At 46.2% G+C, this 23,712-nt stretch overlaps 3 protein-coding genes across 4 annotated transcripts in view; all 3 read left to right on the top strand.

Annotated features, from left to right (window-relative positions):
• Positions 1-4,618, top strand: part of exoc3 (exocyst complex component 3) — a 15,871-nt gene extending 11,253 nt beyond the window's left edge. Inside the window, exons 13-16 of the mRNA XM_056596797.1 lie at positions 183-305; positions 1,465-1,626; positions 3,014-3,135; positions 3,511-4,618. Coding sequence (XP_056452772.1) covers positions 183-305; positions 1,465-1,626; positions 3,014-3,135; positions 3,511-3,706 — 603 coding nt within the window. The 3' untranslated portion in view covers positions 3,707-4,618. The remainder of the gene's footprint in view (positions 1-182; positions 306-1,464; positions 1,627-3,013; positions 3,136-3,510) is intronic.
• A 318-nt stretch (positions 4,619-4,936) lies between these two features.
• Positions 4,937-7,811, top strand: LOC130387650 (stress-associated endoplasmic reticulum protein 1). The gene is made up of 3 exons (XM_056596850.1): positions 4,937-5,185; positions 5,570-5,645; positions 7,187-7,811. The coding sequence occupies exons 1-3, from the start codon at positions 5,102-5,104 to the stop codon at positions 7,225-7,227; spliced, it is 201 nt and encodes a 66-aa protein (XP_056452825.1). The 5' UTR covers positions 4,937-5,101; the 3' UTR covers positions 7,228-7,811.
• Positions 7,812-7,909: 98 nt separating this feature from the next.
• On the top strand, positions 7,910-17,544 carry dnajb6a (DnaJ heat shock protein family (Hsp40) member B6a). 2 transcript variants are annotated; one of them, XM_056596820.1, is made up of 10 exons: positions 7,910-8,424; positions 9,272-9,376; positions 9,735-9,844; positions 10,222-10,284; positions 10,377-10,487; positions 11,580-11,729; positions 12,962-13,160; positions 14,233-14,303; positions 16,723-16,914; positions 17,392-17,544. In XM_056596820.1, the coding sequence occupies exons 2-10, from the start codon at positions 9,312-9,314 to the stop codon at positions 17,457-17,459; spliced, it is 1,029 nt and encodes a 342-aa protein (XP_056452795.1). In that variant the 5' UTR covers positions 7,910-8,424; positions 9,272-9,311; the 3' UTR covers positions 17,460-17,544. The 2 variants fall into 2 exon arrangements, with proteins under 2 accessions (XP_056452795.1, XP_056452797.1); XM_056596822.1 differs by lacking the exons at positions 16,723-16,914; positions 17,392-17,544 and having other exon boundaries at positions 14,233-16,700.
• The last annotated feature ends 6,168 nt before the right edge of the window (positions 17,545-23,712 follow it).

The following is a 23,712-nucleotide window of genomic DNA, read 5'->3' as shown; positions in this document are numbered from 1 at the left end:
GGTCTGGCGTTAGCCAGGCTAGGTGGTTTTATATTCCACCTTAAAAGAAAAAGACACCGACAGACCGGCAGAAGCCAGACATGGAGGGTTAGGGTTAGGGTTAGGGTTAAGCGCCCCCCAGCCGTGTCCAGGTGGTACCCTGGGGCGGCGCCGGAGGTTAACCCTGCCTGTGTCTCGCCCAGCTCCACCTCAACGAGCTGCTGACCAGGAAGTGGCTGCTGGGCTCCCACGCCGTCGACACCATCTGCGTGACCGTGGAGGACTACTTCAACGACTTCAACAAGATCAAGAAACCCTTCAACCTGGTGAGGCGCTCCTCTTCAATTATTTCAATTCTACATGATGTTTCAGTTGGTCCGTGTTCTGGCTGGTTTGGATATGAATTATTTGAAGAGCTGTGATGTGTTTTTACATTAGGCTTTGCAACGGCGACACCTAGAGGCCGTAGAGTGAAACTCAAGCTCATATCCCAGTGTCTCAAATTAACTTGGTCATTTCTTACTTCTAAAATGAGTAGTACAAGTAGTGTCCTAACACAAGCAGCAATGTTGAATTTCACTGATACAGATAAAAAATGATTATTTTCTAGAATCTGTATCAATGTGAAATTTTCATATATAATCAGACTAGAATACAATTTTGACCTCTTCAAGTTACCTTATTTAATCAGTATCAATATTAAAATATGAAAAAACGATATCAGTATATAGTGGCTTTTTTTTGGCAACATAGTCGTTATTATTGTGATTGCCCAACAGTCCATATAAATGAGATCAAAATGGCCGCGCCTCTTGGCCTGGCATACTGTTGGTGACGGCCTGCCGTGTGATTGCCATAGCGTTGGTGACGGCCTGCCTGTGTGGTTGCCTTAGCAATAGGGTTGGCGACGGCCTGCCTGTGTGGTTGCCGTAGCGATAGCCTTGGTGACGGCCTGCTCGTGTGGTTGCCATAGCGATAGCGTTGGTGACGGCCTGCTGTGTGGTTGCCATAGCGATAGACTTGGTGACGGCCTGCCCATGTGGTTGCCATAGCGATAGCGCTGGTGACGGCCTGCCCGTGTGGTTGCCATAGCGTTGGTGTCGGCCTGCCCGTGTGGTTGCCATAGCGATAGCCTTGGTGACGGTGTAGTTGCCGTAGCGATAGCCCTGTTGACAGTGTGTTGCCGTAGCGATAGCCCTGGTGCCGTGCGTTGCCGTAGCGATAGCCCTGGTGCCGTGCGTTGCCGTAGCGATAGCCCTGGTGCCGTGCGTTGCCGTAGCGATGGCCCTGGTGCCGTGCGTTGCCGTAGCGATGGCCCTGGTGCCGTGTGTTGCCGTAGCGATAGCCCTGGTGCCGTGCGTTGCCGTAGCGATGGCCCTGGTGCCGTGTGTTGCCGTAGCGATAGCCCTGGTGCCGTGTGTTGCCGTAGCGATGGCCCTGGTGCCGTGCGTTGCCGTAGCGATAGCCTGGTGCCGTGCGTTGCAGGAGATGAGCGGCGAGGCCCACCGCAGGGTGGTGGTGGAGTACATCAAGGCGGTGATGCAGAAGAGGATCACCTTCAGGAACGCCGAGGAGCGGCGGGAAGGGGCCGACCGCATGATGAAGGAGGCGGAGCAGTTCAAGTTCCTCTTCAGGAAGCTCACCGCGGTAAGCCGTGTGCGCGTGTGTGTGTGTGTGTGTGTGTGTGTGTGTGTGTGTGTGTGTGTGTGTGTGTGTGTGTGTGTGTGTGTGTGTGTGTGTGTGTGTGTGTGTGTGTGTGTGTGTGCGCGTATGCCTGGGGTGCGTGTGTGTTTCAGAGCCACAATGAAACAACATTTTCTTTTTTTACATTTCCTGGTCACAGCACTCGCACGAACTGTATTCCCCCAGTCCACTGAGTCACGGAGGTGACTCAATAAGCCGAACCCTTCATGTGTTGCAACGTAATGCAGATGTGTTGCAGCGTCATACCTCAGCATGTTGACGGTCAGGACGTGTTCTCTGAGGGAGCCCTGACACTAAACCGTTGAGCCAGCCACTGCTCTGCTCGGCCAATCACGCCCCAGTAACAGCGGCCAGGATGAGACACTAGCGTCTGAGGGGTTCGGTCCGACGTGTTCTGGCCCGTCACCCCGTCTTCGTTGCACTTCTCAAGAAGTTCTGTTTTTTAACACGGTGTGGAAGTAGTGTCTCCAGCTCCTAATCCCACCGGTGAACTAACACCACGATGTCTGTAGCGTCTCCAGCTCCTAATCCCACCGGTGAACTAACACCACGATGTCTGTAGCGTCTCCAGCTCCTAATCCCAGCGGTGAACTAACACCACGATGTCTGTAGCGTCTCCAGCTCCTAATCCCACCGGTGAACTAACACCACGATGTCTGTAGCGTCTCCAGCTCCTAATCCCACCGGTGAACTAAAACCACGATGTCTGTAGCGTCTCCAGCTCCTAATCCCACCGGTGAACTAACACCACGATGTCTGTAGCGTCTCCAGCTCCTAATCCCACCGGTGAACTAACACCACGATGTCTGTAGCGTCTCCAGCTCCTAATCCCACCGGTGAACTAACACCACGATGTCTGTAGCGTCTCCAGCTCCTAATCCCAGCGGTGAACTAACACCACGATGTCTGTAGCGTCTCCAGCTAATAATCCCAGCGGTGAACTAACACCACGATGTCTGTAGCGTCTCCAGCTCCTAATCCCACCGGTGAACTAACACCACGATGTCTGTAGCGTCTCCAGCTCCTAATCCCAGCGGTGAACTAACACCACGATGTCTGTAGCGTCTCCAGCTCCTAATCCCACCGGTGAACTAACACCAGGATGTCTGTAGCGTCTCCAGCTCCTAATCCCAGCGGTGAACTAACACCACGATGTCTGTAGCGTCTCCAGCTCCTAATCCCACCGGTGAACTAACACCAGGATGTCTGTAGTATTCACCACACCCACCCTGTGGCTCCGACCTGAGAGCACAGACACCAAGAGTAGCGTAGGAAAGAGGAACGATAGATGGCTCACTGACACCCCCCCACCCTGTCCGCTGCCCCCCAGGGAGAGGACACAGACCGGCTGTGTGACTCCATCGCTGCCATCGCGGAGGTCTTCAAGCTGACGGACCCCACTCTGCTCTACCTGGAGGTCTCTACGCTGGTGTCCAAGTACCCCGACATCAGGTACGCACGCGCACACGCACACGCACACTCACACGCACACACGCACACAAACGGCCACACACAAAAGCACACACACAAGCACACAAATGGCCGCAAACACAAGCACAACAAATTCTCACCCGAAAAAAAAGTTTCCCAAAAGTTTGGGAAACATTGCATTAATTAACCATCATTAACATTAGTTCGTGCTGTAAAACAAATGGACTTACATTATTTAATCAACCCCAACCTTTATTGTAACGCTGAATAATAATGAACTAATGTTAACAGAGAATTGATTGACTGATTGTAACGTGTCACCAATGCTTCTCTCCTCCTCCTCCTCCTCCTCTCCCTCCTCCTCCTCCTCCTCCTCCCCCCCCCCCCCCCCCCCAGGGAGGAGCACATCGTGGCCCTGCTGGCGGTGCGGGGCGACGCCACCAGGGACATGCGTCAGACGATCATCGAGACCCTGAGCCAGAGCAAGCCGGCCTACATGGGCATCATGCAGCCCATCTTCAAAGACATCACCGTGCCCTCAATGACCATGACCTCCATGACCTCCATGGCTACGGCCAAGCTGCTCAAATGAGCCCCCCCCCCCCCCCCCCCCCCCCGACACCGCTGTCATCAGGACCCCCCTCGTCAACGCTCTGAGTCCTGTGTGGGAACACCCCCAGCCTGGTCAACCACACCCGGTCCAGGTCCCAGGGTGGGACTGGGGTCTTATCAGCTGGGTGGGGCGAAGATGGATCCAGTGGAATAGACTTTGCCAAATGCTAACGTAGATTCACATTTCCTTGTTTTCGTGTGTTTGTTTCTGCTTTTGTATGAATTTATCGATCACAACATTGTTAAAGAAGCCTCTTTACCAGAGGCCACAGAAGACCGGGAGCAGCCAAAGGACTATTGTGTACAGCGCTACAGGAGTCTTATCAGCTGCTGTAATAGATCATCCAGTGGCCGATGCCTCGCGGTAATGCCTTACCCCTGAGACACAACTGGCTCCAGGCACTAACATTCCCTTCCCAGGCAGGAATGCTTTCCCAGTGCTGTTAAAACACACGTGGAGAAATGATTTTATCTTTAAACAGAAGCTGTGCTACCAGACAGCATCCTAGGTGATGCCTACTGGAGCCTCTAGCCGGTAGTCTTGTTATGCTCTAGTGTCCACTCTGGACTGTTTGAACGGTGGTCCTCCTTCACCTTATATCGTTCCCCTTCACGTTTATACGACAATGTGACCAAGGTGGGAGTGCGCGTGTGACAGGTGGGAGTGAGGAAGGTTGAAAGAGACATGACATGCATGACATTTTTTCACAATTGCTTTTTATGTGGCTTTACTTTAATGGGCTGATGAATGGATTCTAATGTGGGTACACTACTTTAATTCTACAGAGCTAGGACTAAATGATTTACAAGTCATTGAGTACTTTGATGATCTTGATGATTTAACATAAAGGTTTAAAAAAAGTCAAATGAGTTGTGGTTGCATTTTTCCATTAAAGATTTGCCGATGTTAAATTGTATTACAGCAAATAGGGCAAATGATCAAGAATGAAGAAAAAACTGATTGATATAGTGTATGATAAATGTAAGATAGGTAGATGGATTTGTATAGCAGTGACGACTCGCATATAGGAATGATTATTCATATTTGTCAATTTACTTTCAAATGAAGCAGAGCTACACTACATACGCTGCAAGTCGTTTATGATGTGATTGAAATGACGGGCTGCAATACCACTGGAGGCGCCCGTCTACAAATCGGTTCCGCTACATTACTTGTCGGGCGGAAAAAGAAACCACATTTTAAACACGTTCTTCCTGTGTGGGTGGGGACTACGGTGTTTGTCTACGTAGCATTCAGCCTTAAACATTTGACGGCCACGATCACTTACACACCAAGAAGAACGTCTGTTCAAGAAACAGTTTGTTAAACACGTATTTTTCTTACGAGCGGTGGAAAGGTAACATAACCTGCAAGATGGTGGCGAAACAGAGAATCCGAATGGCCAACGAGAAACACAGCAAAAACATCACGCAGAGGGGGAACGTCGCCAAATCATCGGTACAGAACTTGTCTCATTCCTTCTAGTTACAGGTTATAAGGTAGCTATTGGGGGGAAATGTGATTAGATCATGTTATCTAGCTCCTCTAGATGATGGGATGTTGTTTCATAGATCTACTGATACAGTGACCTATTTAAACTAACCGTACGATTTCGCTCCCATGTTGAACTCTGCTATTGTTTCATTTATCGACATATGGGTACATGGAAGTCCAGTGACTTGAAAAGACCCCTCACGATATCAAATAGAATTTCAAAAATCATTAGACCGTACTTAATGCACATATGTGGGTCGACATACGGCGAAGCCCACGTCGTCCTTCCGTGCGTGAGCTGGCCTGTAGCCTGACGACTTGTTCCCATGGGTGTGTGTCTGTTCGCAGAGGGGGACCCAAGATGAGAAGGTGGCGGTGGGACCCTGGCTTCTGGCTCTCTTCATCTTTGTTGTGTGTGGCTCTGGTGAGTTCTGCGTGGATCATTGCGATGTTGGCTATCCATTGTTGTGGACTAGACGCAACCATCAAATGTGGCCCGATAATACCTCTTGAATTATGGCCTACACAACACAGTGGAGGAGAAAAGCGTACATTGTTCCTTTTGTACGTGTTGTCGCCTATTCACAATGTTCTACATTGTGGATGTTACTTAGTTTCATGTTTCAATTTAAACAAATTACAACTTCCAAATGATTGTCAAATGTTGAGATATTCATGTAACGTTTTTCACAAATCTCTAGAAGGGCTCCAATTCCTAGTGTCTAGGTTTATGGCTTTTATTTTTAAACTGATTTGAGATTATCAGTTTAGTTTCTTTATGAACTACTTATTCCAATTTTTTTTTATCTGCAGCACGCATAATAATGACCTTATTTCTAGTTATGAACATCATTTAATCTTGTAATTGAAGGCCTATTTAAACAACAAACTGTCAAGGATTAGATTTGTGGCTTGCTCTTCAGGTGGTTTAATTCACACAGGTGTATATTATCTGCAGTTTTTGCTTTTACCCTCTCAGGGACAGCCAGTACACCTAGCACACAAAACAAACATAACTGGGTTTGTTAACCAAGCAGCAGCTTGTTGATAACAAGTCTTATCGAAATTAATAAATCCTATCAAATGTTATTTTAGATGATAAGTTATCAGGCTAATTAAAATGGCACGATATGTCCCTTTTTTAAAAATAAAAAATTGGTTTATTTTCAATCTAAACTGTTTTTTCTTACATAATTATCCCAAAATTGGCATCTTTTGCACGTGCACAAGATGGCCGGTTCACGAATTAGCCATGCTTGCTGGAGTCTCAAAATCCTTTTCTATTGACTCACCATGTTGTCCGGCTGTCAGTGTATTTGACCACTTAGGTCAGACTGTGGGTCATATTCTGATACTGCAAATGTCCCCCTTACGTTCTCTTATCTTATCTACCTGTACCAGTACAGTGTTAAATATTGTTTCTTAACAGATTTTTTTTATTCAGCATAAAGAGGACATACAATTTGGAGTAGATGCTTGTACAATTATACTTTCTTTACTTGTATTCCCATGTCTGTTATAAAGATTGTTATGAAATACCTCACTTCACACTTCACTGGTGATAATACATTTCAAAATACATAAACAAGAGAAGCACACATCAAATACTTAACCTCTATTACCTCCAATGCATGAACACTACAATAACTGTAGTATTATATGCAAACATACCTTGTCATAACGGAGAGCACAGAAAACCGGTGTAACATGTCTGTTCCCAACTAGTCTTTCTGTAATTTTCTCCATTTCTTATGCATTATTTACCCGGTCTCACTTTTGTGTACTTAAATACCCTTTTTAAAATACTCACCAACTTAAAGTAATGATTTGACGGCATAATGCAATCCTCCAATCTTAATTGAATGAGGAAAATACGTTTTTTTTGTATTATTATAGGCATCATATCTACATAATACAGTAATCTCAACTGGATTTAATACAATGTTGTTTTTTCTTTCTGTACAGCTATCTTCCAGATCATCCAAAGTATCAGGATGGGGATGTAAAATGATGCACGGAGAAAGGAGGCTTTTCATTCTGCTTGATCAATGTCTTCTTCCCTGTTCTCTTGAACAATGGCGCCCCCTGTCGGTCCTGTCGTCCAATACCTAAGCCACTGACGCATTTCTCATAACATTTCTGCACCTTATTAGGACTTTTTGTTCTGGGTTTTCTGCATTTTTTTTGTGTCTTCTGGCATTCCTGCTGCATTCACTTTCACACATTTTGCTAGTTTACTACACATTGAGGCTTTACCCTATCTTTACCTAAAGGAATCCATGATAGCAGTTCATACCTGAATGGTGAATATTGCTGGGGAAAAAATGCATTCCATTTTCTTTTTTATCTGATGTCATCATCATTTTACTCTCAGGTATTCGACAGGTTAACCTATGGGTCTGTGAAGTCTTTCCTAATTATTTTTTAATTCTTCTAAGGGTGTAATTTACATTTGCCCAATGGTGTATTATTTTCTCAGTGTCCTAGCAAAATCATATTTGATAATTGTATGATTTTGTTTTGTTTTGTATTTTGTTTCTTTGGACCAGAATGTGGTTTAGTAATGACAAAGCTGTCGTGAAATTCATAGTTGTACACAATTTTAAGATATACAAGCAGTGCTGTATGAAAGTGCTTTTTTGTGCAATTCTGATTCAGGGTTATATGGTATTTGATGGGGGAACAATAAATTCTGTAATGGAAATTAGATTCTGTTGCCAAGTAAAATAAAGATTTATACATTTTTTCAACACATCAAACTACGTGTTCTGCAAAGATTTTTTTTTTTTTTGATGCTCACACTTCAGAAGCATACTAGGCCACCATGCATGTGAAGCATGCCCACTACCAAAGATTTCGTCTGAACACTCCAGAGGGGGGCAGTGTATCGCGAAGCTACCTTCCAATATTACAACTGAAAATGACACTTTACAATTCTATGATCACAAAACAGGTCTCTTAACGTTTATTTTTGCATTAATGTTACATTTGTGAATCACTTATTTTGAGGCCGAAAAAAAATAATGTGGCGGTGCAGGAGATGAAGATGTATAAGCGGATGTGACGTCAAATCCATAACAACCTCTAGGCTGCTGATCAGGAAGAAAACTTGCTAGCATCTACACACAAACAATACAATTTCGTGGTGGTTAATCCTCATCATTACGATACATCGAGCGACATCGGACATTAGGGCCAGCAAGGTAAATGTTTGTATGTGTAGATACATCTGTATATCCTCTGTGATTTGTTGTTCAACGAGGCTAGCCACCGTTAGCACGAAAGGCTGTGTTAGCGCAGCTAGCCGACGGGAGCTATCTCCTCAAAACACAACATCGAGATCTCTATATACCTGCTGTTGGGGTCCAGAGGTACATCTGGGTTATTGGGGGCGAAAACACCGACTTGAAATACTCCGTAGAAATGTGCATTGGAACTGGCAGTAGCGACATATAATCAAGCATTCAAGCGAATGTGTTTTGTTAGCCAGTATCAGCTATGACAATCAACTAGTCAAATACCGCAATAAAGTTGTCCTAATGTTGAATTAAAAACCACCTTCCAGATACATGTATGAGAGCATTTCAGAATTAAGTCGTTTCGTATAGTTAGAATGTAAAACATTGTTCTTATAATTGATATTGTGTGATTTATTAAAGGCCTACTTAAACAGATACCAAAAACAGGCTGTATGACCCCACAACTCCCCGTTATGCACCACACTTGTTCTCCATTTTATACTACTTTTATTTGCACACAGTATTTCGGTAGAACTTGCAGAATGTAGCATTATCAACTGAATACAGAATAAGGAAGAACACTGAATAGCAATATGCGATTTTCCATTTGATTACAGAGGAAAACGTTTTCAAATAAAGCAATTGTGATCACCAAAGATATTTCATGATTATATGAATATACTCAACAAGCTACCTTACATCAATGAGGGCTTTAGACCTTAATTTTGAAGCCATTTTCATAAGTTTATTTAATTGTTTATACTTTCAAAATACCAATTAAGTATCCACATTTTTGTTTGTGTCTTTCCAGGTTGATCAGCCCTTGGGACATCTCTAATTCTCCATTCACCATGGTGGAATATTACCAGATACTAGGTGTTCGGAGAGAGAGTTCTGCCGAAGACATCAAAAAAGCGTGAGTCTCAGTTAATGGCATGGTGTCGACAACCTTCCAATAAGGGAAAAATTATATCGGCTCATGTCACCATGTCACGTTTTAAATATATATAATGATGGATGAGGTACATCCTTAAATAAGTGTCAGTTGAGGATTAATTTGTTTTCTTATTGTTACTGTAAGATGATAACTGTTCAGTCAATCCTTAACCCCTTTCTTCTTGTGATGTGTTTTATTATCATCAAGAGCCAAACAAAGGGTTGCTAAGAGAAAATAGATCACTGAAGATGCGTCTTCCATTCATGTGGATTACGTAACCATAGCTAATCAACTGGTGATGGCATGCGCATGATGTTTGTTCTGCTACTGGATTTAGTTACAGAAAACTGGCCCTGAAGTGGCACCCCGACAAAAACCCAGAGAATAAGGACGAGGCGGAGAGGAAGTTCAAGGAGCTCTCTGAGGCGTATGAAGTCCTGTCAGATGGTACGTGACCACACAAATATCCCATTTGAAGTGAAACAAATAGACTCTATTTTCATTGACTTTTTCATTTCCAACATTGGAACCATTAGAGCATAACATAATTAATTTAATTATTTATTTTTTAAGGAACATTCGTCATAAAACATGAGTTACTGCACTACAAACAAATGCAAACCTAAGTGTCATTAGCCAACTCTCCGCACTTCACGACCTAGACAAGCAACATTAGCCAGCACTGACTCAATTGTATCCCCGGTTACATTGAATACAGTGACCCGACTAAAAACACCAAAAGCAAGTGTTTGGTCAGAGGAGGTTATGATCGGTACCCTAGTATACATTGACTGGTGGTGATAATCTGTTTCTGTATCTCGCAGCAAACAAGAGGAACCTATACGACCGCTACGGCAAAGAAGGGCTGACAAACGGAAGTGGTGGAGGTGAGAGTGCTGCTGAGGGACGGTTGAAGTCTGCAGGAGGTGCTGGTGTTCCGACGGGGGTTGATATGGGATGTTGTGTTGTGGTTCTGCAGGCAGCAGTTACCACAACGGAGGCCACTTCCATGAAAACTTCACCTTCCGGAACCCGGAGGATGTGTTCAGGGAGTTCTTCGGGGGAGCCGACCCGTTTGCGGAATTCTTTGGTGAGCGTTTGGACTTCTGCTTGACATTCATTTTCTTCAACGTTTAGTTTTCCGGCATTATTGTGGTCTAGTGTATCTTTGATAAATTATTTTCGAGATGCCTCCAGTCTTCGACCAGGTTTGTGTATGTATCTGTCTAGACTCAGTTGTTTCATTCCTATTTGTAATCCTAAAATATTAGATTTAGGCCCAATCCCATTTCTACCCCTTCCCCTTCCCCCTCCCCCTTATTTTGAAGGGGTAAGGGGTAAGGGGTAGAAATGGGATCTGGCCTTACTACACGCTTGCCTTTAAACACATGTTCAGCATGAACGGCAGTGAACAGTTCTTCATCAGGATGACACCTAGATACTCAAGACTGACGTGGGGCGTGGGTGTTGTTAAACGCTCCAGCCAAGGTGTGTCTGCTGTAGCCACATATTTAGTAACCGGTTCAGAAGTCCAGAACACTCGACCAAACACAACACAGTGTTCAGGAAACATAACCAAGGCCCAGCCTCTCAGCCGGTCCTGATTGGTCGGAGCACGCTGTATCTGGTTCTGGAGCTCTGGGTCGGGTTTCTCAGAGTTTGGCAGTAGAGACATGTAGGCGGGAGAAAAAAAAGTCTTTCTTTAGAAACGGGAAGTCCAGTAGACTCTGATACCTGGTTAAAGAAGGGACATCTCAGTTCCTCCTGCTGCATCAGCCCGTTGAGTAGAGCAGGCACAGGACGACGGGCGTAGATATAAATATATAATAGGAACGGAAGCTTTTTTTATATTGCACTTTTCACACAAAAGGCAGACTCAAAGTGCTTCACATATAAACAGTGTCAGATCAACAGTCCCTCTGGTACCCACGTCGGGCTCCAACCCGACCTACAGGAACCTGGTCCTCTCTCTGGCACTCCAACCCGACCTACAGGAACCTGGTCCTTTCTCTGGGACTCCCACCCGGAGTTCTAGGACTCTAACCCCGACAGAGCTCGGGTCTCCAGCCCTTCGAAGGTCACGTCTCTGGTCCCCGCGTCAGGCCTCCGGTCTGTAAGGGGTCCACGGTTGGAGCGCGCCCCCGCTGACCCCGCCTCCCTCTGTCTTGTCGTGGGTCCTCAGGCGGCGACCCGTTCGCCAACGACCCGTTCTTCGGCGGCGGCCGGCGGCACCCCCACAGCCGCGTGAGCCGCAGCCGGACGGGCGGCCCCTTCTTCGGAGGGTTCGGCGGCTTCCCGCCGTTCGGCGCCGGCTTCTCGCCGTTTGACCCAGGTGAGGACTGAAGGGGGGGCACTCTGTATCTGTACCTCTGGTGTCGGCCCGCGGGGTCGGACGCACCGTCGACGGTGGAGTCGTTAAAGAAAGGAATCTGATAATCACACGATGGAACGAGGGCAAAATAAAAAGGGCAATTATTATAATTTGTTTCTACTATAGGATCAATTGATGTGGGGCGCTCTTAACCTGCGATGGTCGGTCTGGGGGGGTTCTTAATGCTCCCTGGGAGACTGAGGGGCTATTGGGTCTGGGGGGGGGGGTTCTTAATGCTCCCTGGGAGACTGAGGGGCTATTGGGTCTGGGGGGGGGGGGGGGGTTCTTAATGCTCCCTGGGAGACTGAGGGGCTATTGGGTCTGGGGGGGGGGGGGGTTCTTAATGCTCCCTGGGAGACTGAGGGGCTATTGGGTCTGGGGGGGGGGGGGGGGGGGTTCTTAATGCTCCCTGGGAGACTGAGGGGCTATTGGGTCTGGGGGGGGGGGTTCTTAATGCTCCCTGGGAGACTGAGGGGCTATTGGGTCTGGGGGGGGGGGTTCTTAATGCTCCCTGGGAGACTGAGGGGCTATTGGGTCTGGGGGGGGGGGGGGTTCTTAATGCTCCCTGGGAGACTGAGGGGCTATTGGGTCTGGGGGGGGGGGTTCTTAATGCTCCCTGGGAGACTGAGGGGCTATTGGGTCTGGGGGGGATTTAGGCCCAATCCCATCTCTACCCCTTACCCCTTCCCCTTACCCCTTCCAAACAAGGGGAAGGGGTAAGGGTTGAGGGATTGGGCCTTAATCAGCACTAGGAGCTGAGGGTTGCGTCATCCTGACCCCTGACCCTTTGTCCCGCCCTGTCCTCCTCTCCTGACCGCCTGTCTCCTCGTCTGCTCCTCTCCTGACCGCCTGTCTCCTCGTCTCCTCGTCTCCTGACCGCTTGTCTCCCCGTCTCCTCCTCTCCTGACCGCTTGTCTCCTCGTCTCCTCCTCTCCTGACCGCTTGTCTCCCCGTCTCCTCCTCTCCTGACCGCCTGTCTCCTCGTCTCCTCCTCTCCTGACCGCTTGTCTCCTCGTCTCCTCCTCTCCTGACCGCCTGTCTCCTCGTCTCCTCCTCTCCTGACCGCTTGTCTCCCCGTCTCCTCCTCTCCTGACCGCATGTCTCCTCGTCTCCTCCTCTCCTGACTGCTTGTCTCCCCGTCTCCTCCTCTCCTGACCGCCTGTCTCCTCGTCTCCTCGTCTCCCGGCCGCCAGGCTTCGGTTCCTTCGGCGCGCTGAACTCCATGGGTCATATGAGCACCATGGGCAGCCTAGGGGGCGGCGGCTTCACCTCCTTCTCCTCCTCCTCCTTCGGCGGCGGCGGTGGCGGCGGCGGCGGCGGCGGCATGGGCAGCTTCCGCTCCGTCTCCTCCTCCACCAAGTTCATCAACGGCAGGAAGATCACCACTAAGAGGTGTGTGTGTGTGTGTGTGTGTGTGTGTGTGTGTGTGTGTGTGTGTGTGTGTGTGTGTGTGTGTGTGTGTGTGTGTGTGTGTGTGTGTGTGTGTGTGTGTGTGTGTGTGTGTGTGTGTCCCCAAAGCACCACCCAAACGTCCAGTGATGCCCGTTGGTTTCTGTTCCGACTGGGGGTCGTTCTGTAGTTTGAACAAAGCCAGCCGCGGGTAGACGCACTCCTGAGGAGTCACATCATATGACTTCTGTTGTTTTGTGTCGCAGCAGGCTGAGGGGATGTGGACTGTAAATGAGGCTGTGTTGGGGATGTGAGACTGTAAATGAGGCTGTGTGTTGGGGATGAGAGACTGTAAATTAGGCTGTGTGTTGGGGATGTGAGACTGTGTATTGGGGATGTGAGACTGTAAAGGAGAGTGTGTTGGGGATGTTAGACTGAATGAGGCTGGGTATTGGGGAGGTGAGACTGTAAATGAGGCTATATTAGGGATGTGAGACTGTATTGGGGATGTGAGCCTATAAATGAGGCCGTGTATTGGGGATGTGAGATTGTAAATGAGGCCGTGTATTGGGGGTGTGAGACTGTAAACGAGGCTGTGTATTGGGATGTGAGACTGTATTGGGGATGTGAGACAGGTAATGAGGCCGTGTATTAGGGAGGTGAGACAGTGTGTTGGGGATGTGAGACGGTAAATGGGGCCGTGTATTAGGGATGTGAGACTGTGTATTGAGGATGTGAGACGGTAAATGGGGCCGTGTATTAGGGATGTGAGACAGTGTATTGGGGATGTGAGACTGTAAATGAGGCCGTGTATTGGGGATGTGAGACTGTAAATGAGGCTGTGTATTAGGGATGTGAGACAGTGTATTGGGGATGTGAGACTGGTAATGAGGCCGTGTATTAGGGATGTGAGACTGTAAATGAGGCCGTGTATTAGGGATGTGAGACAGTGTATTGGGGATGTGAGACTGGTAATGAGGCTGTGTATTAGGGATGTGAGACTGTAAATGAGGCCGTGTATTGGGGATGTGCATCATGCCGGAGGTGTTTCTGAATAACCTTTGTGTGTTTCCAGAATCATGGAGAACGGGCAGGAGCGAGTTGAGGTGGAGGAGGACGGTCAGCTCCGCTCGCTCACCATTAATGGTAAGGAACAGCACCTGAGACTGGATAACAAGTAAACAGACAGAGGGGGGAGGGGGGGGGGGGATATGGGGGGTGGAGATGCAGCGACCACAGGAGATCTGTTAACTTCCTGCTCGGGTTTCACTCCTGTCTTGTCAGCAGCACAAGAGACACAAACTTGAAAAACAAAAACAAAAAAAAGCAACAACTGCTATTTACAGTGCTGTACTATTATTCGGATGTATGTACTTGATTGATTTGTTTTTATGCATTGTTTTCCTTACCATCTCCTCACTTATTTATTATCCACTGATAGTCAGTCCTTTTCCTTTTCGTTTTTAGGCAGTTTGTTTTCCTATGCATTTCTTTTTTACATGATGGTACTTTGATTTGATGCTGTCGTTATATTTGGCTCAGGGTGGTGTTGACATTTTGACAAAAAAAAATAGTTTGGGACCACAGTGTTGATAATATTATGTATAGAATTTAGAAATTTCCTTCCTTAGGTCATGTGTGAGTGTGTGTGTGTGTGTGTGTGTATGAGCGTGTGTGTGTGTGTGTGTGTGTGTGTGCGTGCGTGTGAGTGTGTGCACTTCACTTCGTCGTGGTCTCACCATATTCCTTTTCCTCCGTTTTCATCTATATATCTAACTTGCTCTGTCGCTCTTTCCACCAACGGGCATCCGGCCTTTGACCTGTGCTCAGACAACACAGTGTGCATTCAGGAAATTAAGCATGAGATTAAAAATAAAAAAAGATTACCAAGATGACCTTTCCGAGAAGCTATAAAAAAAAAAAGATTGACCAAATATCTGTTTGATTTTCCCGAGTCCCTCTCTGCTTGTCCTCTACTAATATCTTTTTTTTGAAGTGAAGCGAAAGCTGGTAGAATGTGTATGCGGTTTGATATGTTCTAATTGCTATGTGTTTTTCTTTTTTGTACCTATTTAATCAGCATGTATGTCAGTAAATGTTGAGTCTTAAATGTAAACGTTGCATAACGATGCACATGTGGTACAAGGAAAAGTAATGCTATAAACAGTTTATGGCAATTGGAGGAATTTTTGTGTAATTTGTTAACCAATAAATATTAATTTTTCGCCCTGTTTTGGGCATGTCAAAGTCTGGGTTTTGCTTGTGCGCTTTCTTTGACATTAATCATTGCATCATTAGAGAGGCGGTTGTTTTGGGTAACATGTGTGCTCGCTGCAACAGAAACGGCCACAGGCTGGACACTCCACCGCGTGGTAGACCTCCATGACTGGGACTAATGCAGTCAGAATAAGGGGAGGGGTTGTTGGAGGAGTTGTATTGAAAGCAGCATATGCGTCCCAAATCAATCGCTTTAACTAAAGATTAGACAAAGGTCACTCGACTTCCAGCACTACCACACTTGTTAACAGCAATGAAGATCACTATTTTGCACAAAGATCTTAGACATGAATAATAATGTTTTATATTATGAATAATCAATTTGAGACTTTCTTCAAAAATCAGCTTTTCTGCAGCCTCTCTTCTACGACAAGTAGCATGCTAAGTGTAAACTAACCCAAATTAATCAGAGGATTTCCTGCACGTTCCGCACCACTCTGCTGGGCTTAGGTACTTCCCCTTTTTTCTCTTCTCTTTGAAATGTGTCCTTTTTTCTGTGTTATTTTCTGCAGTTATATGCTAATTATTGTGAAAGGCAAACACTTTGAATACACAATGCAAGCAACTTTTTGCAATGCAAGCCCGTATTTTTAACCCGAAACAAACTTCCTCATGTCCCCTTAGCTTAAAAAAGGGAAACTATTGAAGCATGTTCATTTTATGTTGCATGTAATTTATATTGAACCTGTTTCCCCGTGTATCTGCATGGCTGGCCACCTGCTGCAGGCCAAACATCTTTTATTTTATGGGATTAGAGGCTCTTTCTGGCAGTAGTATTAATTAGTACAATTCATACTTGGATAATAATTTAGTTCATAACTTGGTTTATTATAAAAAATATAATATGAATGACTAAACAAAATGTAATGTAAGTAGATAAAAGAATGCAAACATTTTCACTTGTACTCCCAATCAGAATATTTAATATTTTACCCATAACGGAAGAGTACATCTTTGCTTTGAAAATATTGTTTAACACAATGAAGAATATCAAGTTTCTTCCTCGAAATACTCTCTCGAAAAGAAAAAGTAATTTTCTTTAGTATAAAAAAATAATCATGAAGGTAAACTTGATTTTGAGTTTGACACTCGAGGACTATTAACGATCTACTAGTAGCATGAACGATCAGCCAATTCACCACAGACACACACACACAGACACACACACACACAGACAGACACACACACAGTCGCACACACACACGCACTGCGCGCCAGGCCGGCGGCGGCGCGGCGAGCCAGGGGCGGTGCTAAACGTGGAGCTGTGCTGTGTTCTCGCCTCCTGCAGGTAAAGACAGCAACCCAGCCGTCCCCGCCCTGGACGGCGGAGCCGGCAGGCATACGTACCCCCACATGTCCTCCTCCTCCTCCTCCTCCTCCTCCTACTCCTCCTCCCTCCCCCCGTCCCAACAGCAAACCCAGAGCCCCCCCGCCTCCAAACGGGCAGACTCACACAGAGAGGCCCAGGGCTCAGGAGCAGGTAAGCAGAGCCCCCCCCCCCCCCGTCTCCAGGTTAAGGTCAAGCATCCCAATGATCTGGCTCAGGCACTGGGCTCCCGCAGGCTGCGATGCCAGAGACGGGTCCACTAATGCACACGAGTTTACTGCCATCTAGTGGTCAACACATGTCAGCAACACTAGGGTGTAAACAGTTATATTTCTTTCTTGGCATAAGTGTTGTGTGCTTGTTATAAGGGCATCCTTTTAAGAAGTTTTATTGCATAATTTCTTCAGGAAAGGGTTTTTGAAAGTCACTCTATATTTATTGAAATAGATAAATAATGGGTTGTGCATCAAAAAAGAATGATACATAAAAGTGATGCCACTAAAAGTCTGTGCACATGTTGTGGCAGATAGGACATGTCATGTCTTAGAAACAGATATATTCCTAGGCTCACTACCAAGAAAGCAATGGCATGATCTATGATACAGAAGCTTTCGTCCTGTTTATTCCCAGATCACACAGACTTGAAGAGGAAAAGAAACTGTACAGTGGAGGATACAGCCAGGAAGAGGAGATCATGATGACACACATGCATGTGAACACACACACACACACACACACACACACACACACACACACACACACACACACACACACACACACACACACACACACAACCAAGCATAGTATCCACACAAAGGCTTTTCAATATTTTAAAAGAAAATCTGAGGTCTAACGCTCACACCATTTTTTTTTATTCACTACAGATTTGACTTTGGTTGTTTTGATTTAGATGTTTGATTCTTCATTCACTCCAATGTTCCCATGCTTACATCCAGACCCAGCCTCGGGCAGGGAGGGGGAGGCCCTTCCCTTGGTCCCGCGGCTAAAGGAGTGGGAGCTTGTTTGTGTTTGTGTGTGGTGCGTGTAGGTGTGGGCGTCAAAGCCGCCGATGCAGTTTTGCACTGTATTGAATGCTACCCTTTCCTGGGGTTTGAGTTGAACCACCCGCCGGCAAACCCCCGGTCCCAGGTCCGCCCCGGCGGCCCGATGGGGGGGTCGTTGGAGTCTGTTGGAGCTGGGTTTAAGATAGGATATCACTGGTCAGCACTGCAGTAGGATAGTAGCACAGGCCTCTTCAGAGCGGCTGGTCAACTCAACTATTTAAACCTGTCAGCACGGCCAAATCCTTTTTTGTTGTTGTGGGTAAACAAAAATTGTATTTACTCTGTGCTTGTTTTTATTAATGGATTCTTTCCGCTGCTGTTAAGACGTGAACATCAAATGTACACGTTTAGCTTGGTATAGCTTCATGGTCGCCCAAACAATGAAAAGAGTGAAACCAATTCTAAAAACATTGACACATCAGTTTTTTGATTTGCATGGGTAGACCCTCAAAAAACAAAAAGCGCCTTTTTAAACAGCGACACTGAAGCCAACGTTTGGCCTTCTCTACGGCATTTCCCCTCACTGTTTCCTTAACATTCGCCATTATTTTAAAAAAAATCTTTTAATCTTTGTTTTAATTTCTTTGTGACGCAAGGTTTGAGTTAATAAAAGGTTCCAAAACATGTGATTGTTGTTTGTGTGAAACTATTTTGTATCAAACCTCTGTTTTAATGTGTCAATGCAAAAGCCTTTGGCGCGTAAGTGGTCTGCCCCACTCCAGGTGTTTCCAGGTGCTTCCAGGTGCTTCCAGGCGCTTCCAGGCGGCCTCGGGGGTCTTTAGGATGGGGGCGGGTGGTCTTTGCATTTTGTGTCTGGGACACTGAAGACACGTCTGGCTTCCCTGCAGAGATGACGGTGCTGTATAAACATTTGTCTGTCAGCAACACCTTTTTGTAGATATTTATTTATTTTATTATATATTTATTTTTTATTTAGTCTTGACTAGTTGTTGTGCAGACCAAACCTGTAGGGGGCAGCAATGCGCAAGACTGCGTTCAAGACTAAATTACCTCGACAGAAAAGTATTGTTCGATTCGAGTACGCCATTATAAAGGAAGACAAGATGAATGATACGGCCTTACAGATTGTTAATTAAGGAACTGATTCATATTTTCAAACTGTGGGAGGCCGGGGGAAGAGTTTGAGTCACTCTAAGCTGCTGCAAAAAACGAATAATGGCGAAAGTCGAACATAAAGCCAAGATAAAACGTCCGGACGGCCCCTCGCTTCTCTCGTATCTCTTCCCTCTGTCCCCACGCTGACAACCTAAAGTTTGTTCGTATATGGCCCACATTTGTCGCTGGCCCATTCTAAAAGCTTTACTCAAGCAAGAACGAACATGTATGTTTAATCTGTTCATATTTGTATTACTAAACACAAGATAACAATTGTAAAAATGACAGGTAGGAAAAAACATAAGTCTTTACGCGGATACGCAATTTTCATTTAAGAGAACTTGAAAGATTACCATGTTGGTTAACAAGGCAAAGCGTATATGGAGTAAACCAGGTCAAATACATTATAATAAACTTCAGAAGTACATACTTTACTTTGCACTACTGCTGTATATTATAATTTGCAGTGTTTATTTGTACAAATTTTCACCAATTTTGTATGTTCTTCTTGTTTCGCTATTTTTGTTTATTTTATCTGGTATTAGTTTATAGCTTCGCTTTTACAATGTGTTGTGCTACTTGCACTGCCAAAACGCACAAATTCGCTTACACTACATTGAGTATGACTATACACCTCAACACACCGAGGACGTCTTACCTGTGTTGTCATAGAAACATCGTGGGATCATCAAAGAACATCAACAACTTATTCAAAACAGGATTTATTGATGAATAAATTAAAACCAAGAGGCCTTCCTGCCCCGTTTCTAAAGTCACCAGCCTCACCACGGTCCCCAGCCTCAGCCTCCACACGGCCTCCAGCCTCAGCCTCCACACGGTCCCCAGCCTCCACACGGTCCCCAGCCTCCACACGGTCCCCAGCCTCCACACGGTCCCCAGCCTCAGCCTCCACACGGTCCCCAGCCTCCACACGGTCCCCAGCCTCCACACGGTCCCCAGCCTCAGCCTCCACACGGTCCCCAGCCTCAGCCTCCACACGGTCACCAGCCTCCACACGGTCCCCAGCCTCCACACGGTCCCCAGCCTCAGCCTCCACACGGTCCCCAGCCTCCACACAGTCACCAGCCTCCACACGGTCCCCAGCCTCAGCCTCCACACGGTCCCCAGCCTCCACACGGTCCCCAGCCTCCACACGGTCCCCAGCCTCAGCCTCCACACGGTCCCCAGCCTCAGCCTCCACATGGTCACCTCACCAGCCTCCACACGGCCTCCAGCCTCCACACGGTCCCCAGCGTCCCCTAGCCAACATTGAGCCTTCATGTATCTCACCACTCCAGAGCCAGGCCTATCAAATATCTGGAGACCTATGGCAGTGACCAGCTGACCTTTAACCTTTGAACAAGGGGGGGTTTTTATGGAACTGAGGAGCTCTGAGGTCAGTCAGGGTGTTCTTCAGAGTGTGTGTGTTAAACCTTTAAAATGTATATAATGACAACATATTCCAACAACTCTTAAGTGTTTTGAGGGAATGGTGAAGGCTACTGGTGCGTTCCAGAGCCCATCCAAACCAGTGGGACGCGGGACTCATCCCACCTCCAACTAAGAACAGGGCACTGGAATGCCTGTCGAAGAGGAACATCCCACCGTCGAAGTGGAACCTCCTACTAGTGAACTGGGGGTGTTCGACCTACCCCCACTTCACCAAGTAGGAGCTGGTACAGTTCAGGTAGGATAAGTCCCACATCCCATTGCTTTGGATGGGCTCTGGAAGGCACCATAAGAACAGGTCCTACTGGAGAGGAGCAACACTGGGGGGGAAACAGCCCCCGCTCATTAAGTTAATGAGGGGTCTGAACCATGATGAACGTCCTGATGCACCCTGCGGTTCACCCCTACTACAACGCCTCTGGTAAGGGCCTATTTACTTTGATACCATTTGATACATCTCAACAGCGCCATCTACTTGCAGTATTGCAGATATTTATATATTTATATTCTAGCACAAGCACACGTTTTCATCAGCGAAAATCTGTCGCCAGGAGTACACTTTAGCAATGCGCTCTTTTTTTGTGCAAACCCTGGACTACGTTGAGTTTTAACATAAAATAGCGTGCACCACCTCCGGTGTCCGCGGGTGGCGCTATGGAGGCGCCTGGATAACGCACTGAATTGCCTTGTAGAATGCATGGGAACCGGGTTAGAATGACCTCAAGTCTATATTGTCTATTTATAGGCCTTAAACGAAGCTGCCACGTAGACATGGGAGGGGGATGCGTCCTTAATCAATATGACCACACTCATATGAAAACTAATGAAGAATTGACCCTGGACATCTAAGCTTATGAAGGTTACTTCCCATTCACTACAGAATAGTCTGCACTCTCACCTTCAGACTTTCATTCATACGCTTGCTTTTATCATTCCATTGTATATCAGTAAAAATAAAAATACGTATATATTGAATTGAATGCAATGAAGGTGGGTTTTGGACCTAATGAGAGTTGATTTCCGTATGTGTTTTAATGAGGCTGTTGTGGATGCATTCATGTGGATAATGTCCCATAGGCTGCAAGTGTATTACCTGTTTAGAGGAAATACACGTGTAGCATATTATAACATAGGCTATATATCTTCCATTCTGTGTAAATAGTTCGTATTGACCTCTAACGCTTTTATGCATTCGTTTGTTCTGTTTTGATGCAGTCAACTTGTACAGCTATCATGGGTGAATTCCACTGACATCATCCACTCCTTTTAACGAAGCACAGTCCTGCAAATAAGCAGAAAGTTGTCGTAAGATAGAGACTGATCTATTCGCCTTCTTTTCACGCATCGATCTGCGAGCTGGCCGGAGTGCAGCGGGCTCTGGACGGGAGCTGTCCTTGGTGATGCAGGCCTATACGCTCCAATCCAATTAGCCCTGCTCTCCCTCCCTCGCTCCCTCCCTCCCTCCCTCCCTCCGCGCACTTATCCTTTTATTTTTACACGCTCGGACGGTAGCTGTTCCCCCCAGGGCATCAGATTCACAGCGCAGCGTCTCAGTGGGTCCTTCTTTTTTCATTTCTTCATGGCGATCGGCGCTTTGGCCCGAGTTTGCAGGATGTTGACGATCCGGCAAAGGTCACCACCCCTGCCCTAGGTGTTCTTACTGTTATCCACGAAGATCGCGACCCCCGAAACATGTGGAGCAGAGACAATAGTCTGTGTGCTTACAGGAGGCGGGCAGCCGGGATCGGATGGGACGCGAAGCAAAAGCTTGGATAACTCTGCGTCCTGGACGTGCACCCCGTGGAGACGAAGAGTTGGGGTTGAAGAGAGAAAGACAGCAACTTTTACGCAGGTACAAAGTCATTCACTGTATTCATCCATGGGTCCAACTCCAATCAGCTCGGCGCGCAGTAGTTATGGATCTAAGACGGCTGTGGAAGGCTTTCTTAGATGATACTTGCGGGTCGATATTATATCAAATCTCTATCTATGATATAATACAAGAACATAAAAGAATACCTGCACTTTAAAGTAGTGTCTTAATCATATCATGACATTTCAAGGTAAACTTGTGAAGCTAATGCTGTTCTTAATCTTGGACAACTGATTAGGAATAAGGCTCTTACTTAGTTGGAGATGGTTCAGGTTCCAGACGATCTGTGAATTCGGGTTTGATTAACTCGTTTAATGAGCTATAGGACTGTAATTGTTTTAATAAGCTATTCGGTATCCAACTGGTATTCTACCATCTCCTAATAAATCCACACTAAGTATCAGACACTTATCATGACAAAATAGTTGAATTCCTATACTCATTCTTAGATTTTTTGAAATTATTATTACTATTATTATCATTAATTGTGTTGTTATTATTCAGGTAATATAATTGAATGCGTGCTTTATGTGTGTTTGGAGGGGGGATGGGGGGGTCATGGCCAGGGTCCGAGGAAGGCGTGACGTGAGATAGGTAGCCGCTTAGTACCCTACGTAAGTGTGTGTGTGTGTGTGTGTGTGTGTGTGTGTGTGTGTGTGTGTGTGTGTGTGTCCTATGGTGTCTCAGCAGCAGGTGTAGAAAGACGCTCTAGTCTATAATTAACCCAGGGACGCACCAAGGAGCGTAACGGAAGCCTAATACCTATCGGGGATTTAGGGACTCTTCTTATACAAGCAGATAAACTCAACGCCCACACAGGGCTACTAATTCTCCAGCAGGCAGGGAACAGTGGAAATAGCGACAGAAATCCCCTTGGGGCCGAGAAGTGAAATGTGAAATTCGTCCATTCATTTTCTTTTTTTTGTTGTTGCGGTTAATGTGCATCGATATTGTGAATGAAAAAACAATAATCCAATGACCTCTAATGGTATCCAACATAGGGTACAATACTTTATAGCCCACGTTTTATTCATGCAAGTGGTTTTAACAGTTTCCTATTTTCACTTTTTGACTTGCACATTTTTCACGTCTTGTCTAAAATGCAATAAGATTTAAACAGGAAGTAGTGACAGCAAATGCTTTCAATGATTTTGTGAATACACAAAAAAAAGGTTTAGTATTGGCTGTTTTCAAGTAGTAGGATATTGTTAAAGATCATACCACATCATTCCCCAAGGCCGTAGCCGTTGGGAAACCATACAGCCTAACCGTTCAATAATGACTCAACATCTGAAGTCCCAAAAACCCAAAACAATAAAAAACCACCCAGCTCCCTTTATTCAACTCTGAGACGTTAACCACGCTGTGTTCCGTTCCGTTCAGTCCTTGCAGACAGTGAACTCACCCCCCCCCCCCCCCCCCCTCTCTTCCAGCCGGGCCATGGACCCC

This window comes from Gadus chalcogrammus, chromosome 8 (genome assembly GCF_026213295.1).
Source record: "Gadus chalcogrammus isolate NIFS_2021 chromosome 8, NIFS_Gcha_1.0, whole genome shotgun sequence".
NCBI classification, from domain to species: domain Eukaryota; kingdom Metazoa; phylum Chordata; class Actinopteri; order Gadiformes; family Gadidae; genus Gadus; species Gadus chalcogrammus.
This window is presented reverse-complemented; position numbering and strand designations above follow the sequence as displayed.